The 21,806-nt window shown below is 40.0% G+C and overlaps 2 protein-coding genes across 2 annotated transcripts; one reads left to right on the top strand and one right to left on the bottom strand.

Annotated features, from left to right (window-relative positions):
* The first annotated feature begins 3,018 nt into the window (after positions 1-3,018).
* Positions 3,019-13,932, top strand: nbn (nibrin). The gene is made up of 17 exons (XM_079240460.1): positions 3,019-3,149; positions 4,315-4,436; positions 5,543-5,664; positions 5,778-5,937; positions 6,028-6,131; positions 6,225-6,342; positions 7,705-7,895; positions 8,024-8,118; positions 8,211-8,343; positions 8,417-8,625; positions 9,654-9,822; positions 10,691-11,327; positions 11,438-11,527; positions 11,934-12,074; positions 12,740-12,853; positions 12,931-12,980; positions 13,662-13,932. Exons 1-17 carry the CDS (start codon positions 3,119-3,121, stop codon positions 13,693-13,695), a joined length of 2,520 nt encoding a protein of 839 aa, XP_079096586.1. The 5' UTR covers positions 3,019-3,118; the 3' UTR covers positions 13,696-13,932.
* Positions 13,933-16,298: 2,366 nt separating this feature from the next.
* osgin2 (oxidative stress induced growth inhibitor family member 2) lies at positions 16,299-18,405 on the bottom strand (the record flags this gene model as incomplete). Its single annotated transcript, XM_079240457.1, has 5 exons — positions 18,324-18,405; positions 18,026-18,162; positions 17,760-17,951; positions 17,579-17,670; positions 16,299-17,481 (listed from the first exon to the last, which is right to left on the bottom strand). The coding sequence occupies exons 1-5, from the start codon at positions 18,388-18,390 to the stop codon at positions 16,299-16,301; spliced, it is 1,671 nt and encodes a 556-aa protein (XP_079096583.1). The 5' UTR covers positions 18,391-18,405.
* Between the last annotated feature and the right edge of the window lie 3,401 nt (positions 18,406-21,806).

The following is a 21,806-nucleotide window of genomic DNA, read 5'->3' on the forward strand; positions in this document are numbered from 1 at the left end:
CGGGGGGGAGGCAGGGACGATAGGGTCTTCTCATGCCCCTGCTCTCGGGGCTTTACTGGGGGGGGGGGGGGGTACGGGTGGGGGAAGAGTGCCGTCCATTAGGCCTAAGTCTGGGCTGGCCTGGCTGTAGGAGGGTTGTCGCCGGCCCTGGGGGGGTGCTGGGTTGGCTGCGTCTGTGGGGTGGTGGGGGGGACGCTGGGAGTGGTGGGCGGTAATTATGGGGGCCCTGATCGGGGCCATCCTGTCCTCTGCACCCTCTGAGGTATCTCACATGGGACATGATGGAGGGGTGAGGTGAGGATGTGTGGGAGTGGGTGTATGGGGTTACAGATGGATGGTGGGATGGCTGGGGGGGGGATTAGGGTTGGGGATATAGGTGGGTAGGGGATAGGGATGTGTGAGGATGAGTAGATGTGTGTGTGGAGGGGTATGTTGGCGCGTGGGTTGTATTGGGGTGTGCCTGTGTTGGAGGAGTGAGGGTATGTGTGTGTGTGTGTGTGTGTGTGTGTGTGTAGGGGGGGGTGTATATGCGGAATGGGATGTGTGAGTGAGGGTGAAGTTTGGAGGGGGGCTATGGGTGGTGGAGGGGTGTTTGGTGGGGCATGTATGGTTGGGTAGAAGTAGAGGGATGGGGTGGCGGGGTGTGAGCGTGTGTGTGGGGGGGTGAGCGTGTGTGGGGGCGGGGGCGATTGGGGTTCATGTGACTTGGTATGGGTGAGTGAGTAGAGGTGGGGTGGGGTTGTATATGTGATGGATGATGTGCATGGATTGCAGAGGGTTGTGTGGATGGGGGTTGAGAGGGGAGTGCGTGTTTGGGGGGGGGGGGGGGTATGCATGTATATGTGTGAGGGGAGTGCGTGTTGGGGGGGGGGGGGGGGGGGGGGTATACATGTATATGTGTGTGTGGTTTGGTGGTGGGGGGGTGGTGTCCTGTACCCGGGGGCGCAGCTGGTGCGCTGGGGTGCGACCTGGCTGCCGCTGGGTGGCGGTCTGGGGATCCTGGTCCTCCGTCGGTGTGGGCTGTGCCCTCTGCCTGCGGGGGCGGGGGGCTGCTCACGGGCTCTTGGGGCCCTGGGGCCTGCGCTCTGTCTGCCCTAGGTGGCCGGTGCCCGGCGGGATCGGCCCTTGCCGGCCTGGGCCTGCTGGGGCCTGTTCCCCCTGACTGCGGGGGACTCTGGTTGGGCACCTCCTTCGCCACCTCCTGGGCAGATGCATGGCTGGCTCTGGAGTGGGGGGGTTGGGATCTGTACCTGGGGGTGACTGTCGGTTACCCGGGTCTCTGGGTTCTCCTGGCCTTCCTCTAGCTGTAGGCGGGCGGGGTCACATTGGCATGATCACTCTTCTCTAAACACGTTCCACTCTGAATGTTCTGCATGAATGTTCTGCATGTGTCACAGTCACTGAGTCATCCAGCAAGTTTATTCACTAACAGCAGGTAGCTCTCTTTCTGTCTTTTTGACTTAACTTGCTAGTTTCTGGTCCTCATGATTGTCAACGGTTTTGTTCTCCACGAATCTAGAGTTGGCTTGTGTGGGTGTATATATTTATGTGTGTGGGTGGGTATGTGTGTGTACCTATGTGTATGTGTATGTATGTATGTGTATGGATATGTATATATGTATGCATATGTGTATGTATGTGTATATGTATGTGTCTGTATGTGAGTATGTATATGTGTATATATGTATATATATATATATATATATATATATATATATATATATATATATATATATATATATATATATATATATATATATGTGTGTGTATGTATGTGTATATGTATGTATGTATATCTATCTTTATGTATGCATGTATGTGTACATGTGTGTGTATGCATGTGTATGTATGTGTATATGTATGTATGTATGTATATATGTATATATATAATCTATGTGCGAGTGTATATACATATATATGTAGGTGGGTATGTATGTGCATATACATGTATGCATTGATCTCTTTCTTTTGTTTTTTTTTGTTTTTTTATGCTCTCTTTTCTGTTCTCTTTCTGCCCCTTTCCTGTCCTTTCCGGTCGGGTCCAGCAGCATAAACTCTGTAATACAAGCTATTATCCAAAACAAATTGAAAAATAAAATAAGAATCAAGAAATACAAGGGGATCATTACATCTACAAAAGTTCCCCTTGGCAAAATAAATTTGCTCAGCAGAACACAGCATCCAGAACATCAGTCTGCTTGCTTAAATGCTGGACAAGACAAAAAAAAAAAAAAAAAAAGAACTGTGAGCACCTAATATTTATGGCAACCACTTAAAGTTTGCTGTTCAATAAGAAATTTACTTTTTAAATTTAATAGTTTAACAACTCAACATTAAGAATGAGGATCGTTCTAAGGGACTATGGTCCAAACACAGCCAGGAAAATAAATAAAACATATATTTCCTATTCAGAATTACCCTAAATGAAATTAATGTAATTTAAAATCTTAAATCTACCGATCAAACAATTTCCTTCAAGACCATTTTAACTAAAATAATAACTTGTGTGGATTCTGTGAAAGTGAAATAAAAAATATGTGGAACTCTAATTTTTCCACTGTAAAATTTTGAAAAGCATTTGAAAGTTGGCTTAATTTGAAAAAAATATTCTCAATATCTTAATATGTGCCTAATTATTAATCTACAGTCTGTCTTAAAAACTGATGTAATATTGGAGAACACTTGAAATTTCTTGTGGTGGAAATACATTTTATTTATTGATGCTAATGTGCTAGGACAAAACCCCATATTGATGCATGGCAAAATTAACTGGGGAACATACACAAAATCACCTTACTTTATGAACATCAACAAAAGAAATGACCATATACATTTTTCCTTGATGTATTTGTTTATGTTACAAGATCTCCCGGTCCGCCCATCTTGTCATTTGATACCGTTAAATGTGCATGCTGACCCTAAGATGTGCTACATACAGACATAAACCAATAAAGTTTGCAGGAAAAAAAAAAAAAGTCAACAATAACGGCGCATTGTAATGACGTCATGCACTGGCGCGCTGAATGTCCACTAAGACGTGTTGTTTCGTGGAAATTATTCCTTTTTTCCCTGATGTGTTGTCTGTTTATGTTGATGAAAGCCTACAGAGGGTGAAACAATGTGGATACTGACAGCTCTGCAGTCTGGAGGTAACTTTCACCTTCATAATCGACATTCTTTGGTAGCGCACTGCTAGCTCGCTAAAGTTTACTCTTTGCTGCAAGTTTGCCAAAAAAAAAAAAAAAGCAACAAAACAGATTTAACGCAGGCTGGGTCGTGCAATGTAGGTTTGCTGAACAATTAATAAGATTCTGTTTAATATAAATGTTTTAGGAAAGGCTTTTTGCGTGTGATGAACTTTTGTGACGAACTCTCTGATTATTGATTTGATATAGCATATTAACACCAATGGCTGTTTTATTACACATAATTAGAAAGCCTAATTTGTAAAGTATCGTATTGCTGTTGGATGACCAACACCGTTAAACATAAAACAATGGCCTATATAGGTTTTAAATTGTATTTATTTATTTGTATGGCCTTTATTTGTTTCTCTCTCGAGAGTGTAATTATCCACTCCACAAAGCTAAACTAAGCCAGAGTGAAAGTTAACGGAGTATTGCAGGGTATTTACCCTAATTTATTTTCGACGCCCATATTAAGTTACTCATTCTACTGAGGCATAATCCTTACAAGTTATATCTCGTTATAAATGTGGCAGAGCAGGCTATCAAACAATGTATAGTACAAAAACATTTGGTACCGTACTATAACTTTAGTTAATTATAGCTCTGCTGTACCTACTTCACATGGTGGTAGAGAAGTGTACACAAGGACTTTCAAGTGACTGTTGTCAGATGCAGTCCTGTTTCAGTTGGATTTAGTTTTGCAATTTGTTCGTTTTCTGTGAGGTGGTGTGTGTGTGTGTGTGTGTGTGTGTGTGTGTGTGTGTGTGTGTGTGTGTGTGTGTGTGCATTCATGCCTGAATACAAGCTTTTCCCCTTGTGTTGCTTTTAATTGTATAAAAAAAGTACTACATAAATAAAGTTTTGATTGATTAATTGACATTTCCCTGTCTGTTCCATCTAATCAGAAAAGCATTTATATCTGTTTCCAAAGCATTATGACAACTTCCATTTTTTGTCAAATTATTGAAACTGATATTTTGAAACTTAATGTAGTATGTATTGACCACTGTATAATATTGAAACGGGTATATGGGGAAAATAATAACTATAATAACTAAAACTACAATTAAGTTTAGCTGTTTCTAATGTATGTGGCTCCAAAAATTCTGCACTCTGTCCCTCACAGGTGAGACTTACTATCTCCCCTCTGGGAAAGACTATGTGGTGGGGCGCAAGAACTGTGACATCCTTCTTCCCAATGACCAGTCCATCAGTAGGGCTCATGCTCAGCTCACTGTTACTGACCAGGTGGGAGAAGAAAGATCAAATATGAAGAATTTCAACCGCAATAAGGTTTAAGCTATACTTTGTATAGCTCGGACCCTAATAAATAGAGAATAAACATGGTGGGAACATGGAAGATAACATGCTTTGTTAGTTTTGATATTGTGCTTTTCATTTAAGCTAAGACATTTTTTAGAAATCACTGTAAATACAAAGACTACATGCATGATTAGCTACAACCCAAACCATCAAAGATTGAAGAATTAATGACATAATAATGATCAATTCCACACCTAAATTTTACTACATAAGTTTTGCTACATTGCAGTGCATTCTAGTAATCCTAAGATTTGTACAGAAAAAAAACATTAAATATCTATTATTCTTCATATTTTAGTGACAAATATTCACCATTCATAAATATCTCTGCTGCAAAGATTCATCATAGAGAATTACATATGGTAAATAATTATGCATCTGTAACAATGAATAACTCACTCTGAAAACCATGGCAACGAGCCAGTGATCCACGCAAATTATTGTCGAGAAGAGCAAACGGAAAAGTGAAAACAGTAACTTAAGCTTGATTGTAATTTAAAATTACTTTTATTTTCACATGAGCCAATGTAGCAATACATGCAGAGAAATATATTTATTGGTGTGATGACGCATTAACACAGAAGGTGGTGCTGTTGCACCAATTTCTCAAACTGTTAGATTAATTAAAAACACAACTAAGACTCCCAGAATTGGATTTTACTCCTCTTGAGTCACTTTCTTATTGTTGTCTTTGTGGTTGCATTTATATTATGTGTTATAAATTTATGATTATATTGCACCATTAGGTAGTTAGTTTTTTGTTTGTTTGTTGATCATTGGTGAAACAATCCTCATTCCCCACTATTTTTTTGGATGTCACATGGTTGTCTTGCAGGCAAGACTCTAATTCTTTCCAGTAGTTTTTTTTTTGTTTGTTTGTTTTAATTAATGGAAGAAAATACTTTATCTTTCTTTTTTAAAAGAAAAAGAAACTTATTTCTCATTTGCATGGCTAAAAGTAACAGAAATACATTGAATGGTTTATCTAACTGATGGATTTCATGGTTTGCTGTCACATATTTTGCTTCCAGAGCCTGACTGTAAAAGACAACTCCAAGTACGGCACATCTGTCAACAACCAGCGTCTAACAGCACCTCTGAACCTCAAGTCTGGAGATAATATTACATTTGGCGTTTTCCACAGCAAATTCAGGCATGTAACAGAAATGAGATTTGGTTAGTTACAAATGCTGAAAATAGAATAAGCATACTTTACTCTTACATTTTGATCTTATGTCATTACGTTACTGTTTTTTTATACTTCAGTGTGATTCATCAGAAACTCGTAGTGTGTTCATCATGTTTGGACACCACTGGGAAGGAGACTCTCTCTCAGGCCCTGGTAACTTTAGGTGGGAAACTTGTTAATACGTGGACTCAGGAATGTACCCACCTGGCCATGCCCAGTGTTAAAGTCACTGTTAAGGTCTGATTCCTTTTCATTTCTTGCTAGCCCAGTTAATGTGTTCCTCACCAAACATGTGCTAATTATGCCATTTCTGTTCCTCTCTTCCAGACAATTTCCGCTCTGCTGTGTTGTTGTCCCATCGTGAAGCCAGAGTTCTTCTCAGAACTCAGCAATGCCTTTCAGCAAAAACTTCCACCTCCTAAAGCTGAGAGGTACAATACAAGGCATCTTCATTGATCCTTACACTGAAATGAACCTGACTGGCTCCACACAACTAAATATTATCTCCTTTGTGTTTTTTTAAGTTTTGTCCCTGAGATTGATGAACCCAGCTTGAATAAAGATGAGGTTAACCTTGGAGCGATACCAGTTCGCAAACAGCTCTTCACTGGAAAGACCTTTTTTTTCCTCAGCACCAAACAGGTTTACCACTTTTCACACCATCAAACACTGTGCCGGCAACCACCCGCTGGTAGAGAATCTGTAGCAGTGTCTGTAGTGGTTAAAAGCTACCAGCCAGGTCTACCTCCTCCTGTAAAGGTGGTCAGTTGTTTTATCAATCCATATAAACCAGTAAAAACAACTGTTTTTTTTTTTTTTTTAGGTGTAGAGTCAAAAGTATATGCAGGTGATAAATGTTGTATGTTTATTCTCTCCAATCGAGTGCAATAAGTCATGAGAGATGCTGAGATGAGGGCTCATCTTAACTGATATTATTTCACCTGCTTTGAAAGTTTGACAAAGTAATTGTCCTGATCTTGTGAGGTTCATGTCTATGAGTTGCCAGGCACTTAGTTCTCTGGGAGGACTGTGCCTCTGGGAGTCACTGTCGCAACAAAGAGTCTTGTTTTTACAAGAACTGTAATCACTGATTACTGACTTTTTCAGAATAAAACTTACAAGTGAAAGCGAGATCGAATACGTGACAATTAAATTGAACAAACGTATAGACTTTATCCTTCCAGCTCCACGCCACTAAATGTGATTGATATGAGTTTGAGCTCTCTTGTGAATACAGCAGCTAATTCTCCATGTACCTCATGTGTGTGTAGGTGATGTTTACTTGCTTCTGTTTATAATGGACAAAGACACTGTTATATGTTATGGATACAAAATCGGTTATTACTATGGATTAATCTGGGGTCTTTTCCAACTTCCTTATTGTACTGTCAGAAATTTCTGCCGTGCACTTCTTCAGTGCCATGCTGCCTCATGTGTTTTTTACCCATATGCCACTGCCGGGTACTCATAGTAATGAGTACGGCCCACGTGGACAGTCTCCTGTTATTTAGCACACATGTGAATTGACAACTGTGCCCAGACCAGATTCTGTGCATATACATGTGTGAAAATACTTTATACTTGATGAAATTCAGAATAATTATAAAATGTGAAACTCAAAAGAAAAGGCAAAGAAATACAATGAAGTCCATTTTCAAGTGGTGTAAAGAACGTGCTTGATTCGGGAAGTTCACAAATTCAATTGTAGGTAATAAACAATTTATTTTGAATATTTTATATTGTTTTTATCTGTCTTGACTTATGGTTGAATCCCACAGCTGTGAATTACATTGATATATAAAATCTGAACCTTTAGAGGACTCTATGTGCTGCGTACAAACTGGTAAGCAAGAAAAATGAAAAGAATTGATTTGCCAGAAAAAAGCCCTAAAACTCCAGGTTTTCTTTTGGAGAGCCAACCTGCTTGTTGCTAGATTGGTTGCCTGGTTACATGCAGTGAGACTACATCCGGATTAATGCACAGCTCTCCTGTGTTTTTTGCAGCTGAAGCGTCTTAGTGGAGCAGTGAGTTTTGGAGGTGGCACGAGCCGGCTGCTGGAGGGGGGCTCTCTGCCCCGTGACCTACTGGAGTCTCCAAACAGCTGTGTGATCGATGTTATAACAGGCAGCTCGCAAACTTTGCCTCCTCCACCCTCCATAGAGTTGGCAAACTCTGTGAAAAGCATCCTGCAAAGGTTCCAACTCTCATTCTTCTGCTGAGAAACATTTTATAGACTGTTTTTTGTAGTCGACTCGTTAAATTGATCAAATGATTTGTGGTCAGTTAAAGACTGTGCCGTTTCTCCTTCGGCTACTGATACAGAAAAGGCCTTCGGATGATCACAGAGTCTGAAATTGGTTTGGCTGCCATCTATGCATCCTGTGACAAGTACTGTAATCCATCCTCTATAGACTCAGGTGTGCAACCACACAGAAAAGCATTGATGGGCTTAATTGTTTTTTTTATTATTTGTAATTTTATTTTGCTCTTTGTTTTTCATTTGTTTTAGATTCGGACCAAAAAGTGAAACCCCACATTCCAAGTGCTTCACTGTCGCAGAGTGTGGCTGTGGATGAGACTGTCTTACCTGCGGTTTCTCAGAACATCACAGCTTACGCAGTCAACACAGAGCCATCACTAAGGTAAAGACAAGCACTCACTGACCCGCAGCCGCTCTGTGAATAAATTCAGGACTTTGCAGTCTTCTGTTGTCAGGATGGAAGTTTGTGAGGCAAGTGGAGCGGCAGGAGTTGGGGAGACTCCTCAGAAGAAGCAAAGCCAGAACAACAGCCAGTCTCTTGGATCCAAACTTACAGATGGAGGGATGACCACCCAGTATGTCGTGGCCGATACAATGAACTCATCTTTCAATAACGCAGACAGCAAAGGCTCACAGAGGAAGAAAGCTGTCTCCAGAGTTACAGGTAACTCGTTGAATGAGTTAAGAGACACTGATCCATACTGGTTTCTAGGGCTGTGACGATACACTTTTGTCCTGATTCGATTCGATTCCGATTTTTTGGGTGCCGATTCGATTTAAATTGTGATTCTCACAATTCTTTGATATTGCTGATTTTTGTAGATTAAAAACAAAATAAAGGTATAAAACGTAATATTTCTTGATTTCAATTAGAAAAAAACGACACAGTAGCCAGATCGTTGTTCTGCTGCTTTAACGCCCCAGAAGACAAGTAAAAAGATCAATAAAAACAATAAAAATGACAAAACTTTTATACTGGATCGTTTGTATTTGTTTGAAAAAAAAAATAGATTTTTTTTAACAAAAAATCGATTTTAAAGTTGTGAAGCAAAAAAATTCTGATTTTCTATTTTTCGATTCGATTTTCCCCCTACTGGTTTCACAGTGCTAAAACATTTTTTAACTTAATGTGTAAGTACCGCTATGTAAAAATTCATAGAACAGATAAATTCAATTCGCAGATAAAAATCACAAAGCGCTGGACATAAAATGAGTAAAATAAAAAATCATAGTGATTAGTGAAAATGTCTGTACATCTGACTAGATTTATTTCCAGCATAACATGAAATGTAACTGGAAATAGAGGATTTATGCAGTTGCTTGACAGATAAAACATATATTTTGCTTAAAGTGTTACTGTTTCCGTTCTTTAAAGACGATTTTAAATGTTTTTAATGAGTTTGTAAGTTTATGTTGGCAGAATTTTACAAGGATAACATGCATGCCCTCGGTCCTTTAAAACGTAGAAGGTGCAGTCATAGCAGTCTAAAATAAACTGAGTCAAACCTGAAAGAAAAATGTAACGGACAGGAGAGGCCTTATTCCTCTCGGTTCAGTGCTTGGAGTTCAGATGTTTTCTACGCTTCTGTTTAAATTCTAGCTTGTAGGCATACTTTACAGCACACAATGCTTTTTCTTGAAATCATTCACAGTAATAAATATCCTTCAAAACAAATATTTTTTTGATTTCAGGTGGAGGAGGTGCTAATGTTAGACCCCAGCTGTCCACACCTAAGACCGATGGCGGCACAAAGACATTCCCTTACAAACAATCTCCTCAGAAATCTAAAATCTCTGCACAAGCTTCCCCACAAAAACAATCGACTCTAACCAATTTCTTTCAGCCTGTCACCAAGAAAAGGTAAGATTCTTCTGATTCTTCAATGTTTTTGCTCCAGGTTACTATGGTAGAGCAGCTTTGCCTACTTATAATAAACATAGTTTTGTTCCGCAAAAACTTAAACAGACATGATAGTTTTTATTCACTTCAACAAAATAAAGCATTTAGAAATAGAGAATTGGGAGTTTTCCATCAGGGGCCCTGTATATTCCAGTGTTGTGACAGAGGCTGTCATCCACGAACGTCTTATCAGAATCTTTACATTCATTTATTCAGTGTTCCAGATGAAAAAGATATAGACAACACAGACATAGTTATAAACTATGTCTGTGTTGAGCTTGGGTGTCAGGATATTATAGGAAGGCAGTTAGCGTTGTCATCCTTTAGCCAACCCATGAAGTAGCAATTTTCCTAAAATTATTATTCAGATCTGTGACCTTAGGTTGAAGGAATAACCTGAGATCTTTCTGGAAAATGTTTGACGTCTATTATAATATTCATTTTCTTAGTCTCCAAAGTAACTTAAAGGTAAAATAAACATAGTATGGAAACTTTTTAATTTGGAAAGTTAATTTTTTAATGTAAGGGATTTAGTCAAATAACATTTATCATTTTCTTTGTCATATTCTATTATGATACATTGTGTCTTTTTGAAATAATGATACAATTTTACACTTTCTGTCATTTATTTTGTGGCTAAAAACAAGTGTTCAGTATGTTTTGAAAATATCCTATATATATGTAAGTAATATGTAATGTCATACAGTGAAATTTGTACATTTACTGGGAAAGAATATGAAGTTAAATATTTTTCATACAAGACTGTTTAAGGAGAATATGTTTTGGTAAGTGTCTTTGCCAAACCAGCTTTTTTCATGCTGTGATTCAGGCCTTTGGAGGATCAGCTTTCATCAGTCGTGTCTGAACCAAAGCGGCCAACACCCGAATCATCCATCACAGTTCAGGCTTCAAATACCGAAACCGTGCCCAAAGAAATGCCTTCGCTTTCTCTTAGCGGCCCTCAAACTGTGTCCCAGACTCCACTTGAGTCGCCTGCTGATTCGTTTGTTGGACAGTCAGAGGCTCCTTCAAAGAAACCACCAAGTAGAAAGAGGAAGGAGATGGAAGAAGAGATACAGATAGAAGAACTGGAGTCTATTATGTCGGAGGATATGTTCTGCTTTGATGACAATCTTTCAAGTAGCCAAGGCTGTCAAGAGCAGCAAACGATGCACAGTTCGGGTAAACTAAAACAAGATTCTTCATCCTCAAACAAGAGGCAGCGGTTCCATCAAGAAGAAAAAGTCATTAGCAAAGAAAAGCCAAAGTTAGACCCGAAAAAAGAATCAGATCTCAGCGATAACCACAGCGCACGATCGGGACCACCTTTTGTCTCTGTTAAGATGGAGCCGCTTCATCCAACAGACTTCATGACAACTAATGAGCTGGGCAAACTTCCTGAGATGCCTTCTGCCAGTACAAGCAGGAACACGAAGACTGATGAAGATGATGCGTCTTTCATTGAGGTGAGAAAAGATTATTTTAGTCTAAACAAGCGATAAAACAATTATCTAAGAGATTTAGATCTAGCTTTGCTTTCCCATCACTGCTGTTTTCACCTTTTCATTTTCCACAGGATGCAGAACTACTGGAAGTCTATATTTGCCAGGAAAAAGATGAGACAAAGACCTCTGTAAAACCTGTTGTGGTCAAGCAAGAGGTTCAGGTAAATCCTGTGAAAAAAGTCACTGATGTCTGCATTTCTGTTTCTACCTCTGAACGAGCTCCTTTTTCTAGCTGTCTTGTATTTTTTTAATTAAAAAGATCAGGACAGACAAGTTGCATTCGATGCACTGATCCTTTTAGACACACTGACATGGTTTATAAAATGGCAAAACTGTCAAAAAACCATTTCAGAAGAGTGGCTAAATTTCCAGTTTTAACTTTCATGTTACACATGTACACACTGTTTACCAAAAGGTAGAAATTTAATTTACAATGATGATAATTATAAAATCCTCCCAATATTTTATGAATCATTAACATTTGATTAAAAATGTCTCAAAGAGTTTTTTAAAAATACACAATCAAATCAGTTTTTCCTATTGTTTTGTTGTTTTTTTTTTTTTCAGGAGTCAAATATTGATGAAGGTCTTCCTAAAAAGCTGGTGTTGGTGGAGTTTAGATCTCTCACTGTTTCTGCTCCACATACAAGCAAACCAAAACAAGTGCTGGAAAACGGACACGCCAAGAACTTCAAATGTTTCCACAAGGTCAGACTGCAGTGATGACTGTTCTGTAATCTTAAAGTAGCTCTTACATACATTTTGTGTATGTCAATAGTTCAAACACTTGGTTCTCTGGCAGATGAAAACAAACATCACAGCCCACCTTTCTATTAAGTTTATTATTATCCCCTCATTGGAACCCACCACACTGGAGGCTCTGCCTGCTCAGTCGCCAGCACTGCTGTTGCAGCTGTCCCCGTGTCTGGATGACTGGGGAGAGGGCTGCAATGCTATCCTATGGCTCTAGTATGGACCCGTTGATGCTGTTATCGGGGTGGTTCCTGTGTTTGCGTCTGCTGTGGTTTAGGGTGGGCTGGCTCCTGGTGCAGATGGTTCCCCAAAGAATTGTTTGTCAAGCCAGTTGTTTATTATGTTTTATTTCATGAGTGTTTTTATAACTGTATTCTGTTCAGAGTTCAGAAACAGAAAATAGGAGGCATATATGTAAAGCACTTTGTGTTGCTGTTTAGTATGAAAAGTGCTTTAAAAATATCATTGAAATGTGCCTTATTCAGTAGAAGAGTTTGAGAAGAACCAAAACAAACTAAAGAAATATCTGCTCTAAGGGCATCAGGGAACATCATGCGCTTATCATTTTTCTTTTTGAGTATGAATGTTTGAATATGAACGTATCTCTTTGTGCATGACAGAAACGCGTTTCAGGCGTGGACAGTTTCCCACCTGTCATCGGAGGATCTGATCTACTGATTCACAACAGAGGCAAAAACGCTGAAATGGATGAATGGTTGAAAAATGCTGCTGAGGTACCATCACACCTCCTATTTCTTAAATTCTGTTTAAATGGAAATGGATCTGTAAGTCTAACTTATTTTTGTTTCAGGAGGAGCGTCAGAACAGGCGGGACGAGTCAATAGGAGATGACCTGTTTAGGTGAGAAACTGGATGTCATGTATCGCCCTACATATATATGAATAAATTGATTATATAGTCCTTGTGCAGAGATCTTCCAGCCGCACCCAGCTATCAAGAATATTGCCTGCTGTCCTTACGGATCATTTTTATAATAAAATTCTGAGCTTCCAAACTACATATAAATATTCTAAACTGAGATTGTGTCTTTTCACCCTCCTCGATCATCAGTCTAACCGTTCATAATAGATTAATTCTTTCATCACGATGGTTGCTAGGGTAACAGTGGTGATGTAAGCAGGCGCTGCTGTGTTTTCTTTGACTAAGCAGAAAAGAGACGGTCTGAGATCGATTTTGCGTGTGTGTCAGAGCTGAGCTGTTTGATCACTGAGTCATGCTCAGCCAGTCATGCGTAGCTGGAGAACAGACTCTGCTGCTAAGAAAACAGTCCAGTATTTCTTTTTTTTTTTGAGGGGGGTGGTGGTGTCTAAACCGAACTTTCCAGACATGGTTTATAGGAAGCTTGTTTGCTTTAAGCTGTTCAAACATTGTCTGTGTTTTACAGTGCTTCATTTAGGCTGATTTTTATTGTTCAAAAATGCCTCTGAGCACATTGAGGAGTGATCCAGAAGGAATGTTAAAAGCCCAAACTGACCTGGACAGATGTTTGACGTGCACTCTCTTCTGTGTGTGTGTCATTAGGTACAACCCCACCAAACTAACCAAGAGGCGGTGAAATGCCTTCATCTTGACATCCTCTAGAGTGAATTCATCTCACAGAAAGTATGCAAAAGCCTGTTTGAAAGGATTTCAGTCATAACCCGATACATTTCTCTATTTGAGCTATTATGCATTGATCGTCTCTTCTTCCCATAAAATGTACTCCTTCACTCTAATGAAGCCACTGACAGCTTGCAATGTAATAAAACAGAGTCTGTGTTCAGAGATTTTTCTCAAAGATTTTATTTGTTAATAAAAAATATACCATACAAAACATTAAAAACTCTTCAGTTGTATAAGAGAGTTGTAAAACTCTACATGGTGAAAGCAGCTATTCATTCAGGTCAACGCCCAGTATGTTCCCTGGTTTCAGAAGAATAAGAGACCAATGTGCGATTCAAGCATCACTATTTCTTAAGCGATCCCCAGCAAGCCAACCCTTCAGGCACTTTTCCATTTCAGATAAGAAGTCATTATGCCAGATACCTCCTGGCCTTTCTGAGCACAGTTAAAGCTCGCCTGCTCCTTCATATTCACAGAAGGTCCAAGTTCAGAGTTTACTCAGCATCCAGCATCAGTTGTGCAGTGAAAGAAGTTTTTATTTTTCATAGGTTGCAGAGTGGGCAATGGAGTCAGGAGACTGGCTTTAAATGCCTTTTTTTCTAATTGGAGCAGTGGAATTATTCAGCCTAAGATTTAACTACTTGCAACCTGAGTTGCTCACTAAAAATTCAAATATCTTTACTAAAATGTTTACAAAGATTTACGCAAATAAAAAACATGCTATTTAAGCAGATGGATTCCTCAGCTTGTATTTTGTCTTTAAGTAAATTTAAAATAATTTAAAAAGTCTCAATTTCTGAGTCACCCCACCCCCCTTTATGGTTAAATCCATCCATCTGATGCTTCTCACAGCTTTCCTTGCAAGACTTTAAGCTGCTGACAGGCAATGGCTCATGCCTGCATGCATATATATTTAATATAATAACTATTATATGATTACCAAAATCTAAACAGTAATAAATAAAAGAATTTTGTTAGTGGAAAAAAGTCATGACTATACAAAATGTTATTTAATAATGCAAGTCCCCGTCTCTGTCTCATATTATGTTGAAGCTGGCAAGAAGGTAGAAATGTCGCATCATAAAGAAAAATGCATACACCATCACTGTGTTATCGATTCTGCTTATATAACTGAAGGGGAGGAAAAGTTGAAATGGAAAACACTGCGACTGTCAGGTTGTGCCACGTTTCTGAGTTGTGGCTGTTTACAGTTCAGTTTTCAACATGGCAGATAACAAAGATCCATGAGTAGAGCTGGGCATGAAGAGGCAAAGAGTTCTGCAGATCAGCATGACTTGCAAAATCCCCTGTGAATGTTTGGCCATTTGTTGTGTCTAAAACACAAAAACAAGGTTACATATGCTTCACATTGTTAGTAAAAACCCATTACATGACTGCAACGATAGATCAGCGTAAATAGATGTTAAAATGTTGTGTAATTAACTGAGATCTCGGATGATTTAAAGTACCCCCCCCCCCCCCCCCCCCCCCCCCCCCCCCCCACACACACACACACACACACACACACGCACAAAAATAAAATAAAATAAGAGACGAAAATGAATGGTTTGTAGAAAAGGTACCTTGTATGTTTTTTTCATTCTCGTGTCTTTAAAGCCTCTTTTCATCATGACTGTCTATGTGGGTTTAGATTTATCCGAGCTTACACTGATTCCTTCTAAAATTAGTTTTTTTTTGTAACATCTGGACTGATAAACAATGTAAAATTGGTAATTAACTGTCAAAAGGTTTTTATCTATGTGTTTCTATGTATTCCTCACAAATCCCATTGACTTCAGACTACTCTGATCACTGCACATCTTTACATTTTAAACATTATTATTGTGGGATAAAAATGTAAAGCATTGGTTATCTGGTTAAAGCTTTTGTTTCAGATTGTTCAGTTTACATTAAAACATCAGTGGAAACATTGCTGATCACCAGGTTATCTGATTATTTTCTCACTGCAAAAAGAATAAATTAACTTAAAAGACCTCGATATTTGGATCCAATTGGTATAATTAACAATTAACTGGGAAACGGTCAGATCTGCAGATGATTATAATTGCATAGAAAACTTTTTAGTAGCTGTCATCACTGATTCAACTTCAGCTTTTGAGCATATGAATAGAAATGTTTGTGTTCTTTGTTTTGGATTTTTGCATCTATGAAACTAAACTGAAGAATATGTAAATCAGCTTAATGTTGTTAGAAGATGGATTGAAGACACACAGTGAATGAATAAATAACCCTGATGAAAATAAGGTCCCGTTCTATTATGAGGTTAGAGATTGACTGTAAAACATTGGCACATGGAAGTTTGGACATATGGAGACTTCATATGAAGCCGGACATTACTCTTTAAAAGCTGTCGTTTGTTTCATTAGAAACTAATTAGCGTACATCCATTGTCTTTTTGGTCTCAAAAACCTGTAAGATGTCTTACTTTAGATGAAATTAAATTAGATTTCTTTTCTCATTTTTTCCCCACTGCGGTGAAAAGGGGTTAAAGTCAGAGCCCTAAGACCAGACTGTCATTTTTTTGTCTTCACATTTTCAAATGAAGTTATTCCCTCCGTTGCTGATGAGCTTTTCTCTCTTCTTGAGTCTCTTCAGCAGACAGGAGGCAATGCCGAGAGCGCCGCCCTTCAGAAAACGAACAAAGTTGTCTCCCACGAGCGGGCCCATGGCGAATAACCCTGGCTCCTTGTTGCACTCAAAAGTGTAGGGGTTGATGTCTATGGGATTTTGCTTGCAGGAGATGGGTCTTGTTGGATCCTGACCCAGGTATTGGCCCTGACCCTTCAAGAAAAACAAATTTGGGTTTGTTCCAATCAGCACCAAGGCCATGGAGATCTTGAATGCCTTTAGGGAGTTGTTGCCCTGCAGCAAGCACTTCATATCAGACTGGAAGGACACAACGCAGTGTTCAGGGAAACTGGTGTAGTCAGGAAAGAGGCTGACACTTGCACCTCTGGCCATGTTACCTGCTGCAAGTTGGGGTTTAGGGCACATCTTGGCACACACTGAAGAGGCAATGCTAACTGCCTGGGGTCTGTTCGGAGCAGGAGGGGGGGAAACATTTGTGTAGGCCTGAGAGCACATCATGTTGTAGACTTTGTGGTATTCTGGGTACAAGGTTTTGGGCAGTTGCTTAAAGATGAGGTCTTGGTTGTCTACGCTTTTGCGGAAAACGTGCAGCACTCTAATGTTGCTGTCACAAGCGCACAAAACGGCATCAGCGGCACTTAAACCGGCACCTACAATTAGAACCGGATCAGAGTTCATATCCAGTTTTCTCTGGCTTATAGCCAAGCCCAGGTCTGAGATGCTGTGGAATACGAAAGGTAGATCTTCTCCCTCTATCCCTAATCGAACCGGCGAATCAGACGCACCAGTGGCCAGGACTACATTTTCAGCAAACAGAGAGAACGGGACATGAGTGTCGTTCTGCACCTGCTGATAACCCCTTACTTCCCAGACAGCCCCACCAACTCCATTGTTTACACACTCCTCCCCATTTCCCTCAAAACCCTTATTCCCACCATTTTCCACCCCTCCATCTCCACGATCAGTGCACCCGTTTTCCAGACTTTCCACCTCGTGCCCCCGGCTTAGTTTCTGTACGGAGGTCACGTAGGTGTTGTCAACAAAATTCTTTTGGAGACCTTTAAGCTTCACGTAGTCACGGTAATAAGATGAGATCTCCTCTGGGGTAGCTCTGTCACTGGTTACATCCCTACACACACACACACACAAACAGATGATTAAAAACAATCATACAAATTTACAATGAAGCTTAAATGAGGCACCTCATCTGTAAGCCCATTTTTTACCTGGGTTTCCCATTGGTCAGGTCTCTGTAGTTAACACCAGGAAGCTCCATCCAGATGCCAAGACTAATAGTCAACATGGAGCCTTCCATCGCCTGAGGACATGAGAGAAAAAATGTCATGGTAGAAATTGGTTGACCAAAAAGAAAAAAAAAAATGTTGCAAAGTAAACTTTGCAGCTTACATGCCAAGCACCACCAGGTGTTGCTCTTCCCAGAACCAGGTGTGGGATGTGTTGCTGTTTGTCTCTCCTCCACTGAAGAACAGGAGGGAACTCGTAGCCAAAGTCGGCATTGGGATGCAGCAGCGTGTCAAAAAGCACAGCCACAGGATTCCTCGACCTCCCCTCAAGACCTTCACTCAGATATTCCAAATCCTGCAAGAAGCCGTCTCTGTTGCTGCGCACCTGAGTGTCATGTTTAGATAAACAAGAATTTGTATTTCATTTACCTGCTCAGTGATGGGGAGGTGCTTGGTCTCCTGCAGTTTCCTGTACAGTATTGGGTTTGGGTGAACAGTCGCTGTGTCTAAGTAAGGTTTGTATCCACTTAGCATGTAGGAGAGGCAAATTCCTGATGGTCCATTCCCTAAAAAGAAATCCAGGTGTGGAAAAGTGCAGATTAGCATCACAATGTTGATATTATGTAACAAATGATGAATTGAAAAGCGCAATGAAGTTAGTGAATTATTGCCAGCTTGGATGGAATATTGTGGAACCGTTAAATATCAGTAAGGGTTTAAAGTTTACCAATGATGACCACAGGAAGGATAGGTGGGTGCGCTTGTGGCAGAGTGGTCTCTTCCAAAAGAGGCATGGCTGCAGCCTGGGCCAGAGCCAGCACTAAGGGAGGAAGACAACAATGGAAATGTGAAGAAAATTCCAGTCTTTTATACAGCTGTCTATTCAACATCCAGCTAAAACCAGAACCTCATTTTTGCTTTGTCCCTCCACTGTCTCCATATTTCTGGGTCAGATTATATGAACAGGTTTAAACCGGCCTACTGTCTTTGTGTCTGCCAGTGTTGTTGTCTCATGTTATCTTAGCTCCTGTCTCCATCCACCATCATCAGCTGACTCAGAAACATACACACTGAGGGGGAGAAAAAACCTTTATTCATCCTGTTATTGTGCTTCCACATACAGCCATGACCCTCCCTGTCTGTCTGGGGCTCTAGACACGTGGACACCCTGCCACAACACAGCGTGCCCCCGTGTTTTCTCACTGTTGTCCTGCCGACGTCCACTCACACCCTCTCCCATCACACATGGCCCGCCGTGAGTCTAGCCTCTGTTAACCCCAGTGCCGCTTCCCAAACAAAAGGGACTTCTAATCAGATTTATGTAGGCTTGGGCCTGTTGTGAAATGTTGCCGTAGAGCATGTGTAGAGTGCGTTTTGTGTGTTACGCGACAGTGCCATTGTGTGCCCGCCGGGCAGCAAATCCCCCCTGATCACTCCTCTGAGTGGGCCCTAATCCTACTGGGCCTGTTTATGTCTTTGCTGCCCCTTTCAATGGCAGCACAGTGTGAATATGGGCCTAGCATGCTGACAGACTAAACCATTAGAGCTCCTCTCATAACCACATCCACTGTCCCAACACACACACATACACAGACTCCCGCCAAAACATGGCCCATTGGCTTAAGCACATTATGTCCAGTTGCCCCACTTTCAACCAAAACTTCCCACATCGCCTTTGTTTTACATACCAAATCTCTGGCTCATTTCACTTAAAACTAACATCTACCTGTTAGACGTCTCCCTCCTGCCTGTGTGACACATGTCTGTAGACCCACCAGTTGTCTGTGATCATTGGCTTGTTTACCATTTTCAGTCAAAGCAACAGGATTCCACACGTTGCCTGCTCTGTTTGGTGTATCATACCCCTTGTTGGCAGACTGATGATGATGTTTCCATGCCAATTGTCAAATTTGAACGCTCTCACAGTGGTTGTAAGAGATTTATTATTATTTTGCTAAATTCTTGTTTTGCACTTCTTTGACTGGGGGCTAAAAAAGACATAAAACATTTAAAAAAAAAAAAAAATCTGATTGAACAGCTGTGGTAACACCATGAAGTCGACCATGACTTTGATATTTTCATGGTTTTCTTGCTGTTTTTAGGAGCTTTTTACTGTGCAATATGCTCTTTTTATATACATGGAATTACATTTTTACATCACACGGATACTCTCCATTTGTTTTGGAGTTTTCATATAGACCTTTGGACATGCAAAGTAAAGCTCTACAGCTTTTAACTTTCAGCCTGGCTAGTTTTGTTACACTTGTTGCATCAAATAAATTTGACCAGTGTAAATACAACATGATGGAACAACTGTTCTAAGTGCATTGTGTACTGTTTTCACATGTCTTACAACACATCTGTACATATTTTAATAAAGCAAAGTGTTCTAATAAATGAAGATGTTTTTTTCTTTTACATGCACTATGGCTACCTTCATAAGATAAAAAGCTCTGCCAGAGCCTTTAAAAGGCCTAAGAGCACTTGATTGAAATTGGCCTTACCTTTTGTGGATTTTAAACACTTAACCCATAAGAACCCAGCATGACATATATGATACAGTTTTTTTTTTTAGACATTTGGCATCACTTTAAGGTGCAAACATTGCTCAAAATCCTACAGAATACAATCTGATTTTTGTCTCTGTCCCTTAATGGATGCCAGAAAGCAGAAAATTACAAAAAATTTAAAAATGTTGGCATATCACATGATGATAAATGGTAAATATCCCTTTTTGGGATTTATTTATTTTCCATTTTGTTAAAGGAACAGATAAGTACCTTTATGGGTCTCTGTGGGTTCAAAGTAAAACAAAAGACACAGAGTTATCTGCAGAGCTAAAATATTAGAGAATGCTTAGAGACCTGAGTCCAAAACGTGAGTTGGCTTCTTTTTGCTGTTGCACTGTATTTCTTTGTTTTGATACGCCTACATGTGTGCCTTTTGCAGCGTGGAAGTGATTGCTTACCATACTTTTCCAGAACACTCTAAGTTGTTGCCTATCTGCATAAAAACTAATGAAACGGAATTAAAGTTCTTAGTGGTTTAGTCGTTTTGTGATATAGATATATATACATACATACATATATATATATATATATATATATATATATACATACATACATACATACATATATATATATATATATATATATATATATATATATATATATATATATATATATATATATATATATATATATATATATACATACATACATACATACATACATATATATGTGTGTGTGTGTATATATAGGTGTGTGTGTGTGCGTGTTTTTAAATTTCTGTTTTTTGGGGCCATGCTTGAAATGTTTTTGGGATAACCTAATGTTTCTGTGTATATGACAGGTGCACGTTCTCCTGGCAGGCCTTTGACGACATCCTCATCTTTGCTACTTAATTTGCAGAAAGCAGCTTTCAGGTCAGGTACAAAATTAGGTTTCACTTTAAATCCAGGAATGGACCAGTTTGAGTGGGTGTCGCAGTACCACGCGCTACAGGATGAGGAGAATGATGCAACAGATAAAGCTGCCCCATCATAGTCATCATCCTCCCAGATCCGTACTGGATCAAACCTTTCTACACATGAATGGGTGCAGTTTAAGTCCACGGAGCACATGCGACAGCCGCTACGTTACCCTCGTTGCATAATTTAGGTCAAACTGAAATTCACCAGCATCCGCAATACTCGGCCAGGAACAGGAGCTCTTACCGTTCTGTGATTTATCTCTCTGTCTTCCAGTCGCGTCCTGCTATCAAGACCACGGCAGCGTTTCTAACCGTATAAATAGGCAGACGCCGGTGGGAGGACCTTTCCAACTGTCTGGGGTCTTGAATGAGATAATAAGCCAACCTCTCTGTCGTCATTACACACGCATGCATTAGGTTAAATCCAAGCAGACCCGGTCTCCTCAGGTCTGATCAGCCTGGAAGTTTCCACTAAAGGGTAGATCTTCTGAGAGTGTGAAAAAGAAAAACCGGGTCCTGCGTCTGTTTCTGTCGTCACATGAGCATCTCACGTGCATCGGTAGGCGTGAGCGCGTTCACGGAAAGAGATGAGAGCGTCTCAGCATCCTCACAGCGTCACCTACACCGGCTTTCTTAACTGCGCTTAAAGCGGACTCTTTCGTTTCTGAGACATGCTCAGGTGTAGGTTGTGCTCAGATACAGCCTTGCTAGGTTATTATTATCATAATTATTACTACGA

The sequence above is a fragment of the Telmatherina bonti genome (genome assembly GCF_933228915.1).
Source record: "Telmatherina bonti genome assembly, chromosome: 5".
NCBI classification, from domain to species: domain Eukaryota; kingdom Metazoa; phylum Chordata; class Actinopteri; order Atheriniformes; family Telmatherinidae; genus Telmatherina; species Telmatherina bonti.

Bases quoted from the DNA above. Each gene is read 5' to 3' on its own strand.
- nbn (XM_079240460.1), top strand. From the start codon at position 3,119: ATGTGGATACTGACAGCTCTGCAGTCTGGAG. The intron at 4,437-5,542 runs GTGGGAGAAGAA...TTTTGCTTCCAG, and splicing joins AGCTCACTGTTACTGACCAG to AGCCTGACTGTAAAAGACAA. The intron at 11,528-11,933 runs GTAAATCCTGTG...TTTTTTTTTCAG, and splicing joins TGGTCAAGCAAGAGGTTCAG to GAGTCAAATATTGATGAAGG.